General features: G+C 31.5%; 2 protein-coding genes across 4 annotated transcripts in view; both read left to right on the plus strand.

Annotated features, from left to right (window-relative positions):
- dgki (diacylglycerol kinase, iota) overlaps positions 1-15,080 on the plus strand; it is a 51,061-nt gene extending 35,981 nt beyond the window's left edge. The window contains 16 exon segments of the mRNA XM_073838480.1: positions 1,790-1,803; positions 1,846-1,957; positions 2,041-2,240; positions 3,818-3,880; positions 5,420-5,520; positions 5,618-5,697; positions 5,850-5,894; positions 7,436-7,505; positions 7,589-7,629; positions 7,712-7,836; positions 9,515-9,540; positions 9,773-9,810; positions 9,999-10,119; positions 11,954-11,990; positions 12,078-12,177; positions 12,291-15,080. Coding sequence (XP_073694581.1) covers positions 1,790-1,803; positions 1,846-1,957; positions 2,041-2,240; positions 3,818-3,880; positions 5,420-5,520; positions 5,618-5,697; positions 5,850-5,894; positions 7,436-7,505; positions 7,589-7,629; positions 7,712-7,836; positions 9,515-9,540; positions 9,773-9,810; positions 9,999-10,119; positions 11,954-11,990; positions 12,078-12,177; positions 12,291-12,407 — 1,290 coding nt within the window. The 3' untranslated portion in view covers positions 12,408-15,080.
- Positions 15,081-15,197: 117 nt separating this feature from the next.
- On the plus strand, positions 15,198-20,105 carry LOC141333519 (uncharacterized). 3 transcript variants are annotated; one of them, XM_073838548.1, is made up of 6 exons: positions 15,198-15,293; positions 16,807-17,063; positions 17,157-17,264; positions 17,377-17,435; positions 19,247-19,519; positions 19,591-20,105. In XM_073838548.1, coding segments are annotated over exons 1-6 (738 nt in total). In that variant the 5' UTR covers positions 15,198-15,291; the 3' UTR covers positions 19,630-20,105. The 3 variants fall into 3 exon arrangements, with proteins under 3 accessions (XP_073694649.1, XP_073694647.1, XP_073694648.1); XM_073838546.1 differs by lacking the exon at positions 15,198-15,293 and having other exon boundaries at positions 16,604-17,063; XM_073838547.1 differs by lacking the exon at positions 15,198-15,293 and having other exon boundaries at positions 16,604-17,063; positions 19,247-19,510.
- The last annotated feature ends 791 nt before the right edge of the window (positions 20,106-20,896 follow it).

Genomic DNA, 20,896 nt, shown 5'->3' on the forward strand with positions numbered 1-20,896 from the left:
AATAAAACAAAAAAAAGTTTTTAATTCATTTTATTTTCATTAAACAGAATTTATTTTCTTTTAAACATGGAAATATAACGGCAATGAACAGTGTTATGCAAACTGGACAAAAACATTTTAAAAACATTTTTAGTTATTTATTTATTTACTTTTTTTACATAATTAGATTACCTTTAAATATAAAAGTAATAAATATGGTCACGCAAACTGGGTAAAAACAAAAAATATATATTTTTTATTTTTTTATTAGACAGAAATGTATTTATTTTTTATTTTTTTACTTCATGTAAACATGGACATATAATGGCACTGAACAGCATCTTGCAAACTTGACAAAGACAACATTTTAAAAACTTTTTTATATTAATTTTTATGTTAAATTCTATTTTTTTTAATGAAAGAGATTTATCTCTTTACTTTTTATTGAACAGAATTAGATTACCTTTAAAATATAATAGTAATGAATAGGGTTATGCAAGCTGAATAAAAACAAACATTTTTTTCCTTTTTAATTATTTGTTTTTTTTTAAAACAGAATTGTATTTATTTATTTTTTTACTTTATTTAAACATGGAAATATAATGGCAATAAACAGCGTCATGCAAACCAGTGTTGTTTTTGACAACCATCTTAGATTTAGTCTTAGTCTTAGTCTTTTGGACTAAAATGCTTATTCGTTTTAGTCAAATTTTAGTCACTTCTATATGTGATAGTTTTAGTCCAATTTTAGTCGACGAAAAGTCAAAAAGGTTTTAGTCTAGTTTTAGTCAAAAAAGGGGAAAAAGTAGTCTTTTAACAAATTAATGTAGGTCAGTAAGTATTTTGCTGTTGGGTAGTGTCACTTATAAGTTCTGAAAATAGCAGATCTATAGTTCAACACAATGTGAGCTTCCGGATCGACTATTTTCACCAATAATTACAATAATGAAGGAATGTTTTAAAACATAAAAAGACAAACAAGGATGGAATGCTAAAACGGCTTGCCATACTAGTATAGCAAAGAGTATTTAATGCTAAAACGGCTTGCCATAGCGGCAGATACGTTTTAGGTTTTGATTGGCATGCACAATAAGCGGAAATGTCATGCATTTTAAACGTCTGACGGACCACCCACTAACATTTTCGTCTATTCTCGTCTCGTCAACGAAAACTCACACACGTCTCGTCATGTTTTAGTCATCAACGAGCCATTTTTATCTCGTCATCGTCTCGTTATCGTCATGAAAAAAAGTGTCGTCAACGAAATGATTTCGTCATCGTCATCGTTGACGAAAACAACACTGCTGCAAACTGGACAAAAACAACATTTGAACTTTTTTGTATTAATTTTTAATGTAAAGAATTCTATTTTTATTTTATTTTTATTTTTTTAAATGAAAGAGATTTATTTATTTATTTACTTACTTTTTATTGAACAGAATTAGATTACCTTTGCAATATAATCATAATGAATAGGGTCATGCAGACTAAATAAAAACTAACAATTTTAAAAAAATTTAAAAGATTTTTTTTACTTTATTTAAACATTGAAATTAAATGGCAAAGAACAGCATCATTCAAACTGGAAAATAACAAAAAAATACTATTTAATTTTTTTTTTTTAATTTAAATGTAATTTTAAATTTTAATTATTATTTTTTTTACTTTATTTAACCCTTTGAAAAATAGTAGTGAAGAATAGGGTCAAAAGGTTCAATAATTTGTAATTATATCAATCACAAGTTATAAGGACTTCAAATGGCATGTTTCCTGAGCATATTTCCTTACTATCCATTTCAGATTCATTCAGCTTTTCATCAGGACGTCTTTATTTAGCTCATTAAGCTGTGTATTTTCTGTCTGTAGGTACTGTGCTGGTACCATGCCGTGGGGCAACACGGGCGACCACCGAGATTTCGAGCCTCAGAGGCATGACGACGGCTGCATCGAGGTGATTGGCTTCACCATGGCCTCACTGGTGAGTGTTGGAGCGCTTTCTGTAATGAAAGAAATTAAATGCACGTCTCATGACTTATATTCATTTCCCATCTTCACCTCCAGGCGGCGCTGCAAGTGGGCGGCCACGGTGAGCGACTGCATCAGTGCAGAGAGGTCATCCTCACCACCTTCAAGACGCTGCCTGTGCAGGTGGACGGAGAGCCCTGTCGCCTCTCGCCCTCAACTCTCCGCATATCTCTGAGGAACCAGGCCAACATGGTGCAGAAGAGCAAGAGACGCACGTCTGTGCCGCTGCTCAACGAGTGAGTCCCTCAAATACACTCACTCCTGGAACATGAGCCTTAATATGCATGTGAAAGGTTTTGTTTTTGGTTCTGAATAATTCATTTTTGTGGTTTACTACATGATATTTGACAGCCTGAAGCAATCTTGTCCTATCATTACAAGGCCAAAATGTCTGATATTTAGAGACAGCAGTGAGGGTCTACAGGGGCTCTGTTGGTCATATTTTTTTTTATGGTTTTCTTCACACTTCACTTTTTGATTTAGCAGACGAGACAAAAATACAAAATATTCTGAAATATTATTACAATTTTAAGTAACTCTTTTCTATGTCAATATATTGTAAAATGCAATTTATTTCTGTGATCCAATGTTAATTTTTCAGCATCATTACTACAGTCTTCAGTGTCACATGATCTTTCAGAAATCATTCTGATTTGCAGCTCAAGAAACATTTCTTCTTATTATATTATAATGTTGATGTTGATGAGGCTTAATATTTTTGTGGAAACCATAATGCTTCTTTTTACTGTAGTTTTTACTGTAACTTGTGATCAATTTATTGCCTTTTATTGTTACAAAAGCTTTCTGTTTTGAATAAATGCAGTTATTTTAACTTTTATTTGTTAGAGAACCCTGAAAGTATCACAGGTTCCAAAAATATTTTAAGAAGCGCAACTGTTTTCGACATTGATTATAAATCAGCATATCAGAATGATTTCTGAAGGATTGTGTGACACTGAAAACTGAAATAATGATGCTGAAAATTCAGCTTTGCATCACAGAAATAAATGACATTTTAAAATGTATTTAAATAGAAACCATCAATTTTAAATTTTAATTATATTTCACAATATTACAGTTTTTACTGTATTTTCGTTTAAATAAATGCAGCCACAATGAGCAAAAAAGACGCCTTTCAAAAACATTAAAAATATGACTGATTCCAAACTTTCAAACAGCGGTGTACATAATTTTAGTAAGATTTTCTAAATAAATGAAAACATAATTATATAATTTATATTATCTAAATGCAATCAAATTCAGAAAGTAAACACAATTTCATTATAAAAGAGTAAGTGTGTAGAGGCCTTCATGTGTATAAATAACATTTTCACTGATTTTTGAACAAGTCCAAAAATCCAGACACACAAAATGCACATCACTTGCATTTGATCTCACAGAATGAGGGTCTTTTAGTGCATTTCCACCTTAAACACACACACACACACACACAGATGTTAGCGTCTGTATGCGAGTGTGTAACTAACAGTCTAACACTGTGCGTGCGGCTCATGTGTGCTCGACTGGTGAATGTTGTAGTAACTACAACACTAACACTAATCCACGTGTGCTGGTTTTGCTGTCTGTGCTGCTCTTAGTGGGTTTTTTTCTTTTCTGTTTCTTTCTTTGTCTCCATCTCTCTTTCTCCTCCTTAATTACTGGTTGCCCTTCATGCGTTTGTCTGTCATCTTCGTCCCTCTCCGCCTCCATCTCTCTCTCTCTCTCTCTCTCTCTCTCTCTCGGTCTCTCTCTGTCTCTGTGCTGACTGGCTTGGCTGTGCTGCCTGTGTTCCTGTGTGGCTGCGCTGACGCAGCATTCAGAAAGTGTGCGCAGCCGACCTGCGCCGCCTCTCTGCTCCCCCTGACTCCTTCTCTGTGTAAGTACGGTATCTCTCAGCATCCCTCCAGCACACACACACACACACACACACACACAGAGGCATGTGACAGAGCGTGTGTGTATCTGTGTGAGTCGAGGGCTCTCACTTGTGTTTTGTGTTTTCCGCTCAGCTCACAGAGCATCTTAAAGTCAACATGAAATCAAAACCGATCCTATCTATATAATTGTATAATAATAATAATTGTATCTCATTGTATCATTAAGATAAGGTATAATTAATACAATATATATAATAGCATATATAGTATGTGTATATATACATAATATAAAATATATAATATATATTTATATATAAATATTATTTAAAATATAATTATATATATAATTTCTATTTATTTTAGATGTAATACTTTAAAAAAATATTTAAAAATATATTTTTTCATTTTAGATTTAGATTTTATTTTAAATAAAATATTTTCTATTTAATTATATTTTCTGTTCTATTCATTTTTAATTAAAAACTTTTTAATAAAATAAAGTATTAATTATAATATAGCATAAAATGTAATATTAATTATTTATAATTAATATATATATATATATATATATATATATATATATATATATATATATATATATAATTTAGATTTCATTGCAATTTAATTCTATTTTCTATTCTATTAAAAAACAAATGTAAATAAAATCTAAATTTATTTAATTAATTTTATTTTAATATAGTGTTAGTATAATTTAATATTAATAATTAATTTATAATTATATATGTATATATAATTTACACTAAAACAAAATTATATACATATATAAATTTTTTATTGTTCTTATTTAATAGTGATTCATTACTGTTTTATGTATTTTTAATACTTTAAAAAAATTCTTAATTAAATAAAATAATTGATTTTATTATTTTTATTTAATTAAAAAATCATATAAATAATTTCAGTAAAATAAAGTTATAATAATAATTGTTGTATTTTTCTTTATTTATTTATCTATTGTCTGCACCAGCATTGTTAACTATATGGACTGCACAGGTGGAAAAATAATGATAATCATCAACTAAATAGCTATTTAAGCATTTTAAATGCTTTATAAAAAAATTGCAGATAATAAACACAACCATTTTTTGTTAGTTCATGTAATAAAGGCTACAGAAATAATGGTAAATAATGATTCATTTCAATATGTCGTGAAGGGTCAATCATGTTGATTTGAACAAAGATGACAGATTTGGTCTAAATGAACCAAATGCCCACAATAATAATTTGCATGCATTATTGACTTCAGTCTTTACTGATCTTCACTTGTCCTGTCCTTTTGTGATGCTCATTTTCACTCTTCCTCACAAGCTCCTCGTCATCAGAGATTAATATGTTGTTTTCATAGTTATTTATTATGATTCAGTACAATCATAAAGTGTTGTCATGCAGTTCCTGTGAGCATTATCAGCAAGCAGAAGATAAAACTGAGACAATGTCTGTTCCAGCTCCACCTTTGTTGATGAGATATTACATGAATGTGCTGTCAGTTCTCATTTCTTGTCAATTGCGCATCGCAGCCCTCACGCCGTCCCTGAACGTCTGCGTCTGCGCGTCAACCGCATCGTCCTGCAGGAGTACGAGAGCATGCAGTTCGACAAGGAGCGTCTGCGTGACATCTGTAAGTAAATAAACCAACGTTTCCCACAATTCAGTTCACATGTGCTGCTGTAGGAGGGGTGAATATGTGATGTGTGTGTTTGTGTGTTATTGTTCAGCTACTCCTGTTGGCATCGTGGTGGTGAGAGGAGACTGTGACCTGGAAACCTGTCGACTGTACATTGACAGACTGCAGGAGGTGAGAGCTTCCCATGATGCTCCTGTCAGACTTATTTCATTGAGTGCTGAATAAATACAGCTACCGACTTTTTTTGGTCCTGATCTAACCAAAATATGTCACCATCATGTTATAAATTGATGTACTCATGCATTTGTGTCTGTTGTTGGCAGGATTTGCATCAGGCGCCCTCTACTGGTCACAGAGTGCACTACCAGGTAAAGGCCTCCATGGGTTTGGACAAAATTTAATGACAAGAGGTGGAATTTACTGAATTGCAATTCAAAGAAATTCATCAAATTCACGCAGATGAGATGAATGATATTAATATTTAATATGCAATTTAAATGTACTCATTTTGTAACAACTTAATAAAAAAATATAATACAAATGTTCACATCAGAATTTAAATCTTTCAATTTTGTAATGATGATTTAATTAAAAAATCAATTTAAAAATTCACATTAGAATTTAAATAATTACATTTTGTAACAACAGTAGATCTAAACAATTAAAATATTCACATCAGAATCTATTAATTATGTACTAACTTAATTAAAAACTTAATATAAAATATTCACATCAGTATTTAAATCATTTAAATCTATTAATTGAATAATTTGTAACTTAATAACATATATATATTAAAAATATTCATCGTTCAATCATTTAATTTTGTAATAACTTAGTAAAAATAAAAAAATATTCACATCAGAAACTAATCATTTAATTTAGTAATGATAACATAATAAATACAACATTTTCATGTCAGAATTTCAATTAATTGTGTGAAGATAACTTATAGATTTTTTTTTTTTAAATATTCCCATCGGTATTTGCATTTTTTAATTTTCTAATGGTAATTTAATAAAAATATATATTAAAAAGATTCACAATATAATTTAAATCATTTAATTTTGTAATAACATTAAAAATAATAATTTAAATATTAACATAATATTTTATATCTATTAATTGTGTATTGATAGCGTATTAAAATAAATATTTAAAATATTCACAGCAGTATTTATTTATTTTTTTAATTTTGTAATAACATCAAAAAAATCAAAATATTCACATCAGAAATTTAATTTAGTAATGATAACACAATAAATATAAAACATTTAAATTAGTTAATTGTGTGATGATAACTGATTAAAAATAGATATAAAAAAACAATTTATCAATGATAGCAAAGTAAAATATATAGAACTTAAAAAAATTATTACATTTTGTAATGTTAACAGAAAATATTTTAAAAAATCAGAATTTAAATCTATTAATTGTGTAATAATAACAAAAAAATCCATCAGACTTTAAAATATAAATTTTGTAATTACAATGTAATAAAGAAAATATCCACATAATTTAAATCTGGTAATTTTGTACCAACTTTGATTCACATCAAATAATTATTTTGTAAATGTATTTTTGCATTTTGTGAATATTTTGAGCATATTATTAAATGAAGTAGTCTTTGCTATGGTCAACAAAATAAATGAATTTATTAAATATAGTGCTGTACAAATGAATGACACACCAAAATAGCTCATGTGTTGTGTTTTTATGGGTGATTCATACTGAAAACTAAACTTACAGTAGTTATGTAAATATTAGTTTATTTTAGTTTCAGTTTGTTGTTGTGGATTAAAATTCTGCATCCAGTTTGACACCACAACTAAAATTGAGGAACTGAATCAGAATGTGAACGTCGCTGTTAATGAATTACTCACTGATCTGTTTATATGCGTTTTGTCAGGATGAGAGCACAGGTTTGCCGTGGCCCAGTTCAGCACACAGACTTTCACCAAACTGGAGCTTCCTAGACTGTGAGTCACTTCATTTCTACTGTAACATGAGACATACTCCATGCAAGTAAACACTTCGGTTGATATGTTTATTCTGTTTCCAGCTACATCAGCTGACCGCTTCTATCGCATAGACAAAGCTCAGGTATGATGACTATCTTGTTTTACAATATGCGTTACAAAAAACTAAACGCTAACAGGAAGCTGCAAAACGTGTGTGCAAACAGGAGCACCTGCACTTTGTGACTGAAATATGCCAGGATGAGGTTTTCATCCTGGACCACGAGGCCCCAGCGGTGAGCCATGTCCGGGTCCCAGGAATGCCAGACGTGGTGGTGGAGCCCAGTTCAGGGTGAGACTTGAGTAAAAGTACAGATATGTATAATAAAATCCTTTTTCAAGTTTACTCAAGTGAAAGTATAAAAGTACTCAATTTGTTTAATGTACTTAAGGGGAGACACTGCAGGCAGAAATACAGTTTTTCATGCACCTTTCAAGAGATTTTGGGCTTTTTGATTTTTCATAAGGTGTTTTTCAGAATAGTGGAAAGAAAACATCCAAACATCCATTTTATAGCAATTACAATGCATATTTTTAAAGGCCATTTCTCCACTTTAGCAGCACTTACACACTCCAAACTTTAAATTTTTATTCCAGTCTATATCCGGAAGGTTTTTACAGAGGGATTTGTTAATATATAATTTGCTTGATTTTATACATTTTATTCCCCAAAATTAAAAAAAAAAATATATATAGTGTTTCCTGTCTGTTTTTTTTTTCTGAATTATGGCATGACGAAATGAGATACCCAAAATTCCCTCTGTAAAAACTTTTATTCGAATATATCAAAAAAAGAAAAAATTAAACAAGAATTTTAAAACTGACTTCTTCCCGTGTTTAGATTTTTGTACTAGAAATCTAAATCTCTTTCTAGTACTAAAATCTAAACACTGGATGAAGTCACTTTCAAAACTCTTTGTTTAATTTTTTGGACATATTTGAGTCATGTTTTTACGGAGGGGATTTTGGCTCTCATTTTGTCACAATTCAGAAAATACTTGATTTGGGATGTACAGTTTTTCGACTTAAGACGTTTTTTTCCATGAAAAGTCATCTTTATTTATGAACCTTTCAAGTGAATTTTATTGCACAGCTGTGGAGTTGAAAATAATAAAGGCTTTAAAATATGTCATGACTCCATGACTATGAAGACAAGTTACTGATTATCAAGAATACGAATTAAGAAAAGTATTGCTGAATCAGTGAGTTGTCGACTCGAGATCATTCCAATCCATGAATGAATCATTTGGTGCGAGTTGTGAACCGATTTATCAGGTTCATTGAAACGAATCAGTTTGCTCATGAATCAGACACCCCTTCTGCATCTCTGCATGTGATATGTGACCCTGGACCACAAAACCAGTCTTAAGTCGCTGAGGTATATTTGTAGCAATAGCCAAAAATACATTGCATGGGTCAAAATTTTTGATTTTTCTTTTATGCCAAAAATCAATAAGAAATTAAGTAAAGATCATGTTCCATGAAGATTTTTTGTAAAATTCCAACTGTAAACATATCAAAATGTAATTTTTGATTTGTAATATGCATTGTTTAGAACCTAATTTGGACAACTTTAAAGGTGATTTTCTCAGTCTTTTTGATTTTTTTGCATCCTCAGATTTCTGATTTCAAATAGATGTATCTCAGCTATTTGAAATCTATTTATTGAGCTTTCATATGATGTATAAATCTCAGTTTTGTCAAATTTAACCTTATGACTGGTTTTGTGGTCCAGGGTCACATATATTATAAGGGGTAATGGTATGTTTTATGAAATGTAGTTTAGTAAAAAGTTCGATCTTATGCTTCGGAATGTAGTGAAGTAAACGTAAAAGTTACTCAAAATAAAACTACTCCAGTAAATAACGGATATTTAGGAAATGTCCTTAAGTACTAGTGTTGTTCACGTTGCCATATAATTGCATAACAAAGACGACCTTTGATTTTTTGCTCTGGTTTCCTTATTGTAGGGTTCCCCTGACCGCAGACGAACAAGGTAAAGTACAAACACATATTTCTTTAGAAGCGTTTGAGATAGGAAACCGGGCTGAACTGTTTTCTTTAAAGGTTTCCTGTCAGAGGTCATGTGATTAACCCATATTCTCACAATGCAAAGTCATGGCCACCAGAAATTTCCTCATGCGTGTCATGCATTTTTTTTAGGATACTTGCTACCTTATGCATAAGCGTTACTCATCATTTTAATAGAATCTTCTCCTCTTTTCCAGAGCTTCTGTCGGCTGCTGTTAAAGGAGACGTGGAGGCGGTAAGATTTTCTTTTACACGTCTCCTTGTTCTAATGATTTCGAAAGTCTAAGCGTTTTCGAGAAGTGACTCAGCAGGGTGGAGCACAAGCACTTGCACAACAAGTGTGGCAGCTTGGGTTTGCTTTCTGGTTAAAATAGCAATGCGTTCTCATTCATTCTGACTCATGATCTCTCCCGTGTGTTACAGGTGTCGAGCTGCTGCTCCAGCGGGGTCAGTCTGTTGGTCCGTGACTCTATGGGCTGCACCGCTCTGCACCTGTCCGCCCAGCACGGGCACACGGAGATCGTGAGTTTTATTCTAGAGCACGGTGAGCAAGACGAGCCCGTAGACACGCACACTCCTGTGTTTGTGTATGCAGAGTTCAAAGTTTCTGTGTCACATGCTCAGCTGGGATAGAAGGGAAATTTTTGGTGTGTGAGTTACAATGCCATATCTAAGTGAAACCAAAAGCAAAGAGTAAATATCTGTTTCTAAACCCTAAAGGTATATGGACGCAAAATTAAACATGAAATCCAAACAAAACCAAAAAATAAATGTATTTTATATTATATGCATACATACAAAAATATTTATTTAATTTGCTTTTAATTTAATTTAATTTTTTCTCTTTTTAAATGTCAGCATACATTTTAACTTAGATGTCCAAATACTTTTTGGTGTATACAATAAACTTTTAAAGATAGTTGCTTTTTTAAAATATGTGTATATGTAATTTTTTAATTAAAGATTTTTAATGCTTCTAAATGCCACGTTACATTTATAATGTCTTAAATGTCAAAATACTTTAAAGTAGGGCTTTCAAACGATTAATCACGATTAATCGCATCCAAATGATTACATACTGTATGTGTGTGTACTGTGTGTATATATTATGCATATATAAATACACACACAAACATGTATATTAAAGAAAAATGTTTTAGATTTATATATAAAATATTTATAATTCTATATATAATCTAAATTAAATACAAGTATAACTATCCATACATACAAGTCTAAACATGTATGTGTGTGCATTTATATATACATAATAAATATACACAGTAAACACACATTTAGTATGTAAGCATAAACTTTTATTTTGGATGCGATTAATCGCAATTAACCGCTTGACAGCCCTACTTTAAAGTAAATGCAAGTAAATATATTTATATAGTTTAAGAATTTATATATAAAATGTTTTTGTAAAAATGTAAGTAATTTTGGTAATTTTTTATTAAGTAATTTAAAGTAAATTTTAGGAATCATTTATTTATTACATGCAGACATATGTTTTTATTTATTTGTTTGTTTGTTTGTTTGTTTGTAAAAGTATTTTGAGTTTTTCCCAAAGTACATTTTTAAACGTCTTAAAAGCCAAATACTTGAGAAAATAAACTAATTTTAGCAAATTACAGTAATTTTTTAATTTAGTAATTTACAGTCAATTTTAGTATTTTTTATTTATTATATGCGCACACAAATATTTTTATTTATTTATTTGTTTGTTTGTTTGTAATAAGTATTTAAGTTTTTAATGTCAAAGTGACATTTTTTAATGTTTTAAAATACTTAAGAAATTAAAGTAATTGTAGTAAATTTAAAGTACATTTTTTAATTTAGTAATTTAAAGTAATTTTTATATTATTAGTGTTTTATATTATATGCACACGTTTTTTTATCAATTTATTTCATTGTTTGTTTGTATAAAGTATTTAAGTGATACATAAATTACTATATCTATCTCATACACACTCATTTTTACATACATGCACTTGTTTTATATATTTTTTATATAATTGTATAAATTAAATATAGTATAGTATAATGTATATTATTTTAATTTATGAAATATATATATATATATATATATATATATATATATATGTGTGTGTGTGTGTGTGTGTGTGTGTGTATATGTGTACAATAAATTTACATTATGAATGTTATTACAAATATTAATACTATTTTACAAAGCTATGTACTATATTTGTATTTTATAAAATTATATATTTTTTAATAAATTATGCAATAAAATACTACAAATATACAACATTAATACTGAAATGAATATTATTTTACAAAATGATGTGCTATATATAAGTTTAATCTTGTCTCTCACATGCAATATTTTGATATATAAATTCTCTGTCTTTCAGGGTCAAAGCTGATGTTGGATTTAACTGACAGAGACACGTACGTATCTGCGGTTTGACCTTTTTATTTCCGTGTTAGTAGTATAAACTGGCATTTAATTTGTCTTCCTTTCCTTATTTTCCCCAGAGGTGACACGGCATTGCACAAATCAGCGTCACAGCAGCATGTGGAGGTGTGCAGACGTCTGCTGGAGGCCGGGGCTTCCCTCAGCAAAACGAACTTCCTAGTAATAACCTCCTCGTGTTTCCCGTTTTTTTTTTTTTGATAATTGTTGTATAAGAAACAGTTGTGTGTAACCACAGCTCAGCAGTCAGACTGATGTCACATTGTCTTTTTCAGGGAAAAACCCCCAAGGATTGTGCCCTGGACACCGGGAACTCAGAACTGGCGTCCCTTATGGAGAGCCAGCCGGCGGAGGAGCCGACGGCGCACGAGGATCTAGAGACGGCTGTGTGAACGGGCTCACGCGATTCGAGCCGGGAAGATTTTTACCCACAGAAAGTGGCTGTCGGCACTCCTCCGAGCGTCCGCTCGCACTCGCGGAGAGAGAACGGGAGAGCGTGAGGGACGAAAGACGGAAAGAGGTGTATCGAAAGCGCCTCGGGCTGAGAGAGAGTCCTCGGGATTGTGTCTAGCTGTTGTTTTTCCACTGATGTCGCTGTGGGGTTTTAGCATTTATTTATTGCAATTATTTATTACACTTATTTATTCAAAGATGGATTGGGTTTAGCTGCATCACAGGCTAGTTTTAGAGATGGAAGCTGTCATGCATTACGTGTGCCAAAGACGCACAGTGGGGAACAGCATCATCTGAAGCGAGGTTGATTAAACGAGGATCGGACAGAATCATCACAGAGATTTTAAACTCAAACTACAGACTTTTCACGTTTTGTTTGTGTGCCGTTACAGTGGCGTGATTGTGAAATTATCTTAACGACGACAAGACAAGATCTGAGCCATATTCAATGCAATATGAATGGATGACATTTGTGCATTTATCTATTTAATATTACATTACATTAATGTTTCAAGACAAGCAAAGGAACCGGATGCGCTTTTATTCCATTGGTGGCAGCTGAAATGCCAAGTTGACGGAAGAATGACTAAACCAAATGAGCGGCGGCGAGAGTTAAATGTGGTATTTCGAACACTTAATTAGTCCATGTCAAATCACTCGTGACGGGAAAAGGCCAGCGATGTGTCTGCATGAGAACCGGATCACGCTGAGCCTTCGTGAGATCTATTTACACACGTGTTGTATCATTTTAAAGCATTATTGTGCATGGGAATTTTGTTACCTCTCTGGATGTTTCTACCCCTCAGTGATTACGTAATGGCATTATTTCTTTTTTTATTATTTTAAGTTATATGAAAAATATGAAATTGTTCGGTGGTTGTATTTTGCTTTTTTTTTAAATCTTTTAAAAGATGGGACTACTTGAATGTGTTAGTTTTTTCTAATTTCTAAATATCTATTTTAGGTGTGATTGAGGTCAGTGGGTGAGTTGGCGTGACGGGCATGTGGAGATGTGACAGATATCACGTTGCACGGTCTCAAAACTGGGAATGTTTCTCATTAAAATGGCAGTCAGATGGAAAGCACCAGTGTTGTGTGTTTTCTGGACAGTCATAAATCATCCTGAAGTTACAGTTAGAGAAATAACATGCAATGTTTCCATTCTAAAGTCAGTCAAACTATGGACATATACTTTCTTTTCTCCCTTAAATGCAGTAATATAGTAGGCAGACAAACTGAAAATGAACATTTGAACCTCCTTTACAGTTGAGGTCAATAGTTTACACCCCCCCTTTCAGAATCATTAAAAATGTTATTTTACTAAAATAAGAGTGATCTTACAAAATGGATCTCATTGTTTATTTAGTACTAACTTGAATAAGATATTTCACGTAAAAGATACATTCACATTTAGTCCACAAGAGAAAATAATAGTTTCATTTATAAAAATGACCTGGTAATGCTGTGTTGTTACCTGAATGATCCACAGCTGTGTTTTTTTGTTTAGTGATAGTTTTCCATGAGTCTCTTGTTTGTTCTGAACAGTTAAACTGCCTGCTGTTTTATCAGAAAAATCCATCAGGTCCCTCAATTTTTTGGTTTGCCAGAATTTTTGTGTATTTGGACCCTTTCCAACAATGACTGTATGATTTTGAGATCCATCTTTTCACACTGAGGACAACTGAGGGACTCATATGCAACTATAACAGAAGGTTCAAATGCTCTCTGATGCTTCAGAAGGACAAAACAATGCATTAAGAGCTGGGGGTGAAAACTTTTGAACAATGGAGTTGTGTGCATTTTTCTTATTTTGCCTAAATATCATATTTTTGCCCTTCAGAGGCTACAGAAGATTACATATCTCCTTTAATAGTTGCATATGAGTCCCTCATTTGTCCTCAGTGTGAAAAGATGGATCTCAAAATCATTGTTGGAAAGAGTTCAAATACACAAAAATGCTGAAAAAAGCAAAGAATTTGTAGGACCTGAAGGATTTTTATGAAGAACAGTGGGCAGTTTAACTGTTCAGGACAAACAAGGGACTCATGAACAACTATTACTAAACAAAAAATAAATAAAAAATAGCTGTGGATCATTCAGGTAACGATACAGTATTAAGAATCAAGGGGATGTAACCTTTGAACCGGTTAATTTTTTTTTATAAATGTAACACTTATTTTCTCCTGTGGACTAATTGTAAACACATTTTATGTAAAATGTCTTAAGTCAGTGCTAAAGAAACAATAACATGCATTTTGTATGATCCCTCTAATTTCTGTGAAATAATTAGCATTTTTAATTATTCTGAAAGGGGGGTGTAAACTTTTGACCTCAACTGTACTGTTTACATTCCTATTTACACTGTCAAGGGAGTGTTTAGTTTGTCTTTAAAGTAATTCTTGACCCAAAAATTAAAGTTTGGTCATTTATTGACTTAACTGACCCATATATTCCAAAGTGAAACATGAGAGGAGCACAAAAAAAAGTTTAGCATTACAGTGCTCATAATGCCCATCCCATGCAATGAAAGTATAAGAATGTATTTACAAGTATGCCTTGTGTACTAACTGTACCTATCAGAAACAGCGCTTATAAAACATGTGATTTTGCCATCTCAGCTGTTCAAGCTATTTATTTCATACGAAAATCTGTGAATCTAATGGGGTTTCTGTAGAATCATTTGACTCTGAGTCAGCAACCGTGCGTAATGACGTAGTTAGGCTCCGCCCACATAATAGTTAGGATCCACGTAAAAAAAATATAAAGGGAGAAGCTTCGCTGTTCGCCAGCGCCAGCATAACTTCAGATAGAAAACACGGAGACATGTAAGTGTTACAACTTTCATTATATTTCTTAACTAAGAGAAATTTCTAAAACTGATCGTCTCGGACTGTTTCTTGTTTTTCTTAAAGATGATTAAGTTTGGTAAACACTTGCGTTGTTTCGGATAGGTGTGTTTATACAGTATTTAAGTTAGAACTATTTTGAGAATTTCCAAAACATCAAGTTGTGCGTGTGATTTGTTTTCTAAACTTATGGAGACGTCTAAGACTGATAACAAAGTGAAACAAACGTCTCGAGTTTATAGTGAAGGCTGGGGAACATGCCCAGACACATTCGGTTCATTACTTAATTATTACATAGTGACCTCGAATACATAGGTTACTACAATCAACTGTGTCACTTTTGTGAATGAATTTACGTATTAAATCACTTTATTGTAAAATTAAGTCGATCATATCATGTTGAATTAAAGGTAAGTTAAAAGAATGTTCAGTGTTAAACACTTACATCGCAAGGGCATCAATGCATATTTTAGTTCGTTTTTGCAAACTATTGCTTTAAATAATGGTACATTTAAATTGGAGTACTGATTATTCGTTATATTAAGTTGCAATTTAGAGTCATTAAAATAAATCTTTAAAAACATGTTTATGTATATATATTTTATTTTGAAGCATATCCATTGAGTATTCAAATAAAATTTAATATTCTTAAAATATAAATTAAACTTTTTAGGTATTTATTAGAGTTGCATTAGTTAAATTATCTATTTAATTTATTATTAAGTAAAAGTTAAAGGTTTGCTCAGTAATGTTTCCTTGTAAAAAAAAGTTTTACACATTTTAAAAAAAAAATCTTTTTTTGGATTATCAGATTGATTGCTGTTTATATAATCACAGTTTTAGTGCAAATACTATGGTTAGTGTAGGAAAATAGATTGTTGAATTGGAGTACTGATTATAAGTTCAATTAAATTTAAAAGTAACTGAAAGTTAAATTAAATGTAACAAATTCTGTGTAAAAAAAAAAACAGTACAATTTTTATGTTTTTTTGTATTTCTTTTGCTCAACAAGCCTGCATTTAACAGTAACATTTTGAAATATTTTTACTATTTAAAATAACTGTTTTCTATTTGAATATATTTTAAAATATAATTTATTCCTGTGATAAAAGCTACATTTTCAGCATAATTTTTCCAGTCTTCGGTGTCACATGATTCTTCAGAAATCATTCTAATATGCTGAATTGCTTTTCAAGAAACATTTAATAATATTATTATCAATATTTAAAACAGTTGAGTACATTTTTTTTTTTTTTTAGGATTTTTTGATGAATAGAAAGATTCATAATAATTATAATAATGTTTTTTGAGCAGCAAATCAGAATATTAGAATGATTTCTGAAGTATCATGTGACTGGACTAAATTACATTTTAAAATCATACTTAATATCCTTATAATATTCTAATATTCTGAAACTATTTAAATCTAAACTTTACAAATATTTATAGTGTTTTGATGAAGTGTTTCGATGATGTTTGCATATCTGAGCAGGGATCAGCAGAACAGTAACGGTGACGTCCAGACGCCTGCGGCGGATAGTCTGGAGTTCAGACTCTTGATGGCATACACCCGCAAGAGACGACCCGCCGACACCCGCCTACAGCAGGACGTCCCGTCTTCACCACAGCCGACTGAAAAACACAACATACCACGGAAAAATAAAAGAAAGAATAGACTTTCTTTCATCTTAAAATGTATTAAACCTCAGACCGATGAACCGCGAGAACGACAGCCAGCAATACTTATGAGTAAGTGTGAAATATTGGTCTAAATGTGTGGCATTCCCTGTTGAGGAAGTAGTGAGATTGTGAAGATTCCAGCGTGCGATTTATTTCCGCCAGGTTTAGATGATGGGAAAGTGGATGAGATGGAGCATATAGCCAGTGAGCTGACAGAGATATCAGACTCTGTGCACTTCACCCCCAGTGAATTAGAAACGGACGCTGATGGTGAGCTTGAACTCAGCCTTCTCTGTTGATTTCTAACGTTTTAGTTGCTTTATTAGATTATGGATTAGGAGAAAAGTGCAAGCTAAACTTCTCATATCTGTATTCTCTGCAGATGTTGTGGAAAAGCTGGCTGAGCTCCTCAGAGAAAAGGGTGATGAACTGGATAAAAAGGTCAGTGCTCATGATGACATATTAAACCTGTCCACCAGGTGTCTCTGCAAACAGTTACCTGCACTTTATTTTATCATTTTATAGTTTTATAGACCAATTATAGATTTGTAGACATTCTGGATGCGCGCATCATGGTTGCAGAGAACCCTAGAGAGAATTACAGGGATACGGTACATTGTGGAGGGATGATGTTTTTTATGGGCAGAAAACTCACTATTTTTGAGTTAACTAGAGTTATAAAGTCCGATTCAGGAGATATAAACTCGCAGTTGCGAGTAAAAAGTCAGAATTGTGAGATAAAATAAATAAATGTAATGTAAAAATGTTAATAGTAAAAGATAGGGCACCGAATTTAAAAATTCTTGGCCGAAGCCGAACAAAATTGCACACTGGACTGAAGGCCGATTACCAAACACGTTTTTTCGTATTTTTTCTCCCATGCATTTTGCCCATTTTTTTTTCACTATTGCATAAATAAAATGTGCTTTTTACAGTTTTGTCTTGCTTAAAAAAAAAAAAAAAAAAAAAAAAAAAAATATATATATATATATATATATATAACAACAATTTAAACATATTTACTTAACACTGAACATTTTTTACATTCTAGTAGACATTATTGCCTAAAAACAAAGCACAGTTTAACTTAAAATTAATACGTTAGTAAAATAATATTCTTTGGCTATTTTTAAGACCCCCTTCTTGAATTAGACAAGTGTTTTTAATGTACAAATAAATGCAGCCTTATTCCACACAATTGACATTGGATAGTGAGATAGTCTTACAGATCTGCAATAGGGATGATGATTTTTATATGCAGAAAACTCACTATTTTTGAGTTAAATCGAGTTATAAATCAGAATTAGGAGATATAAACTTGCATTTGTGAGAATAAAAGTCAGAACTGTGAGATAAAATTAACACATGTAATGCAAAAATGTGAATAGTAATACGTTTGAATAATATTTCCAGCTGTAACTGTAGGACTAATACAGTACATCCCCTGTGAACAGCATATGTGAATATTATGTATGTTCAATCAAATTTATGCTTTAAAAGTAGAGTAATAATGACAGTTTTCATCCATAGTATGTCCAAAATGTCTGCGTTTAGCTTTAAATGCCGTCTTTGACAACAGTATTTCATATAAATGATTTGCTTTCCGATTTTGACATCAAATTCAGTGGATTTTACTTATTGTTACCAGTGTATTTCTGCAACCATTAACTGTAACGTCTACTCTTAATTGGTCTATATGCTTTTCTATCCAAGACCACATTTATATATAAAATGTAAACAATAAATCAATTATATGTGACCCTGGACCACAAAACCAGTCATAAGGTTAAATTTGACAAAACTAAGATGTAAACATCACATGAAAGCTCAATAAATAAGCTTTCTACTGATGTATGGTTTGTTAGGATAGGACAATATTTGGCTGAGATACATCTATTTGAAAATCTGGAATCTAAGGGTGCAAAAAAATCAAAATACTGAGAAAATCACCTTTAAAGTTGTCCAAATTAAGTTCTTAACAATGCATATTACTAATCAAAAATTAACAAAAACAAAAAATCTTCATGGAACATGATCTTTACTTAATTTCCTAATGATTTTTGGCATAAAAGAAAAATCAATCATTTTGACCCATACAATGTATTTTTGGATATCGCTACAAACATACCCCAGCGACTTAAGACTGGTTTTGTGGTCCAGGGTCACATATATAAAGTATGTTTGTATATCACAAACAGTGAAAAATCTTACTTATAAACATCTCTTCTTGTGTTTTTGAACCTCTGCAACAGATAATGGAAGACAAGGAGTTACAAGAGAAGCTGAAGTCCGCTTTCACATACGGCTTCTTCAAGAAAGTGATTGATGCTTTTTGCGGCGGTGTCTCTCCAGACGTGCCTCCGGAGCAGAAAGACAAAAAAGTTGAAGTTGCTTTGGTCTGTGAAGCCACCAGTCAGCTCATTGGCCTCCACTACCATCCCATGACCTTTGTGATGAACTTAGGCGCTCAGTATCTAAAGGAAAATTACTCTGCGTGGATTAGCAGAAACGTGCATGTAGGCGATGTAAGTGTCTCAGTGACGGTTATAATCTGGGATAATAACATGAATAATAATTTTTTTTGTTCCTTTCACAGGGAGAAGTTGGTGATGAATCCAAAGATGAAGTCCAGTGAACACATGAGATGCTCTCTTCGCATTACAACCGTCTTTCTCAGGGGCACAGGCACTTTATTCACTTGAAAAAACTTTTTTTTTTCAGTGAACCACTAATGAGATGAATGACTGTAGCTTGTTTTTTGTCCCCCACTACATCCTCATAACATTCAAGATGGAAAAAAAGAGGTAGTTTATAGTGCCAAATCAAAACGTATGATCAGCATACCTTACTGAAAGTGCTACGGATACTGCCTCAAAACAATACAGCAAAGGTACTGTCCAGGTGTTTTGAAAACCAGCATTATACATGTTTACGTGTATACAGGTTTAGCTCCACTTGTAAATAATTTTTTGTAATTGTTATTACTTATTAAAACTACTTTTGTTTTGCGATAAACATATTTATTTTCATTATACTTGAACATTTAAGTGACAAGAAAATATAAAATGTCAACAATGAAATGTGTATTTTTTTCAATGTTGTAATAAAATAACTGTGAAAATGTATCATTTTGTCTGAATTCTTTCAAACTGCTCAACTACTTTTAAAGTAAGGAGGCTTAGGCCCCCCAGTAATTTCTGTATGGATAAATCTCCTTCTACAGAAATGACTGGAATAGACAAATATGTTAATTAAAAGAAGTTTGTCAATTAAAGGTCGTTAGTCTTTTGGTTTGGTTTGGTATATATTTTTTAATATATTGTGTTTACATTTTAGTACTTTTGCTGCATTTTTTTTTAGGTCTAGTTTTTATAATTGTTTATTTAGTTTTTAGCTAATTTAGTACAAATTAAATGAAAGAGTTAAATTAAATAAGTGTCTTCTGCTCACCAAGACTGCATTTATTTGCAGTTATATTGTGAAATATTTTTACTATTTAAAATAACTGCTTTCTATTTAAATATATTTAAAATGTAATTTATTCCTGTGATCAAACTTAATTTTTTAGCATCATTGCGATTACGATTTTAGAAATCATTACAATATGCAGATTTGCTATTCAAGAAGCATTTATTATTATTATTATCAATATTTAAAAAATATTTAAAGTTGAGTAGATTATTTCAGGATTCTTCGATGAATAAAGATCAGCTTTTATCTGATAAAAAAGCTAAAATAAAAAAAATTAATACTTTTATTTAGCAAGGATGCTTTAAATTGATCAAAAGTTATGATTAAGACATTTATAATGTTAGAAAAGATTTCTATTTCAGATAAGTGCTGTTCTTCTGAACTCTATTCAATAAAGAAACCTGAAAAAAATCTACTAGGCTGTTTGCAGC

The sequence above is a fragment of the Garra rufa genome, chromosome 4 (genome assembly GCF_049309525.1).
Source record: "Garra rufa chromosome 4, GarRuf1.0, whole genome shotgun sequence".
NCBI classification, from domain to species: Eukaryota; Metazoa; Chordata; class Actinopteri; order Cypriniformes; family Cyprinidae; genus Garra; species Garra rufa.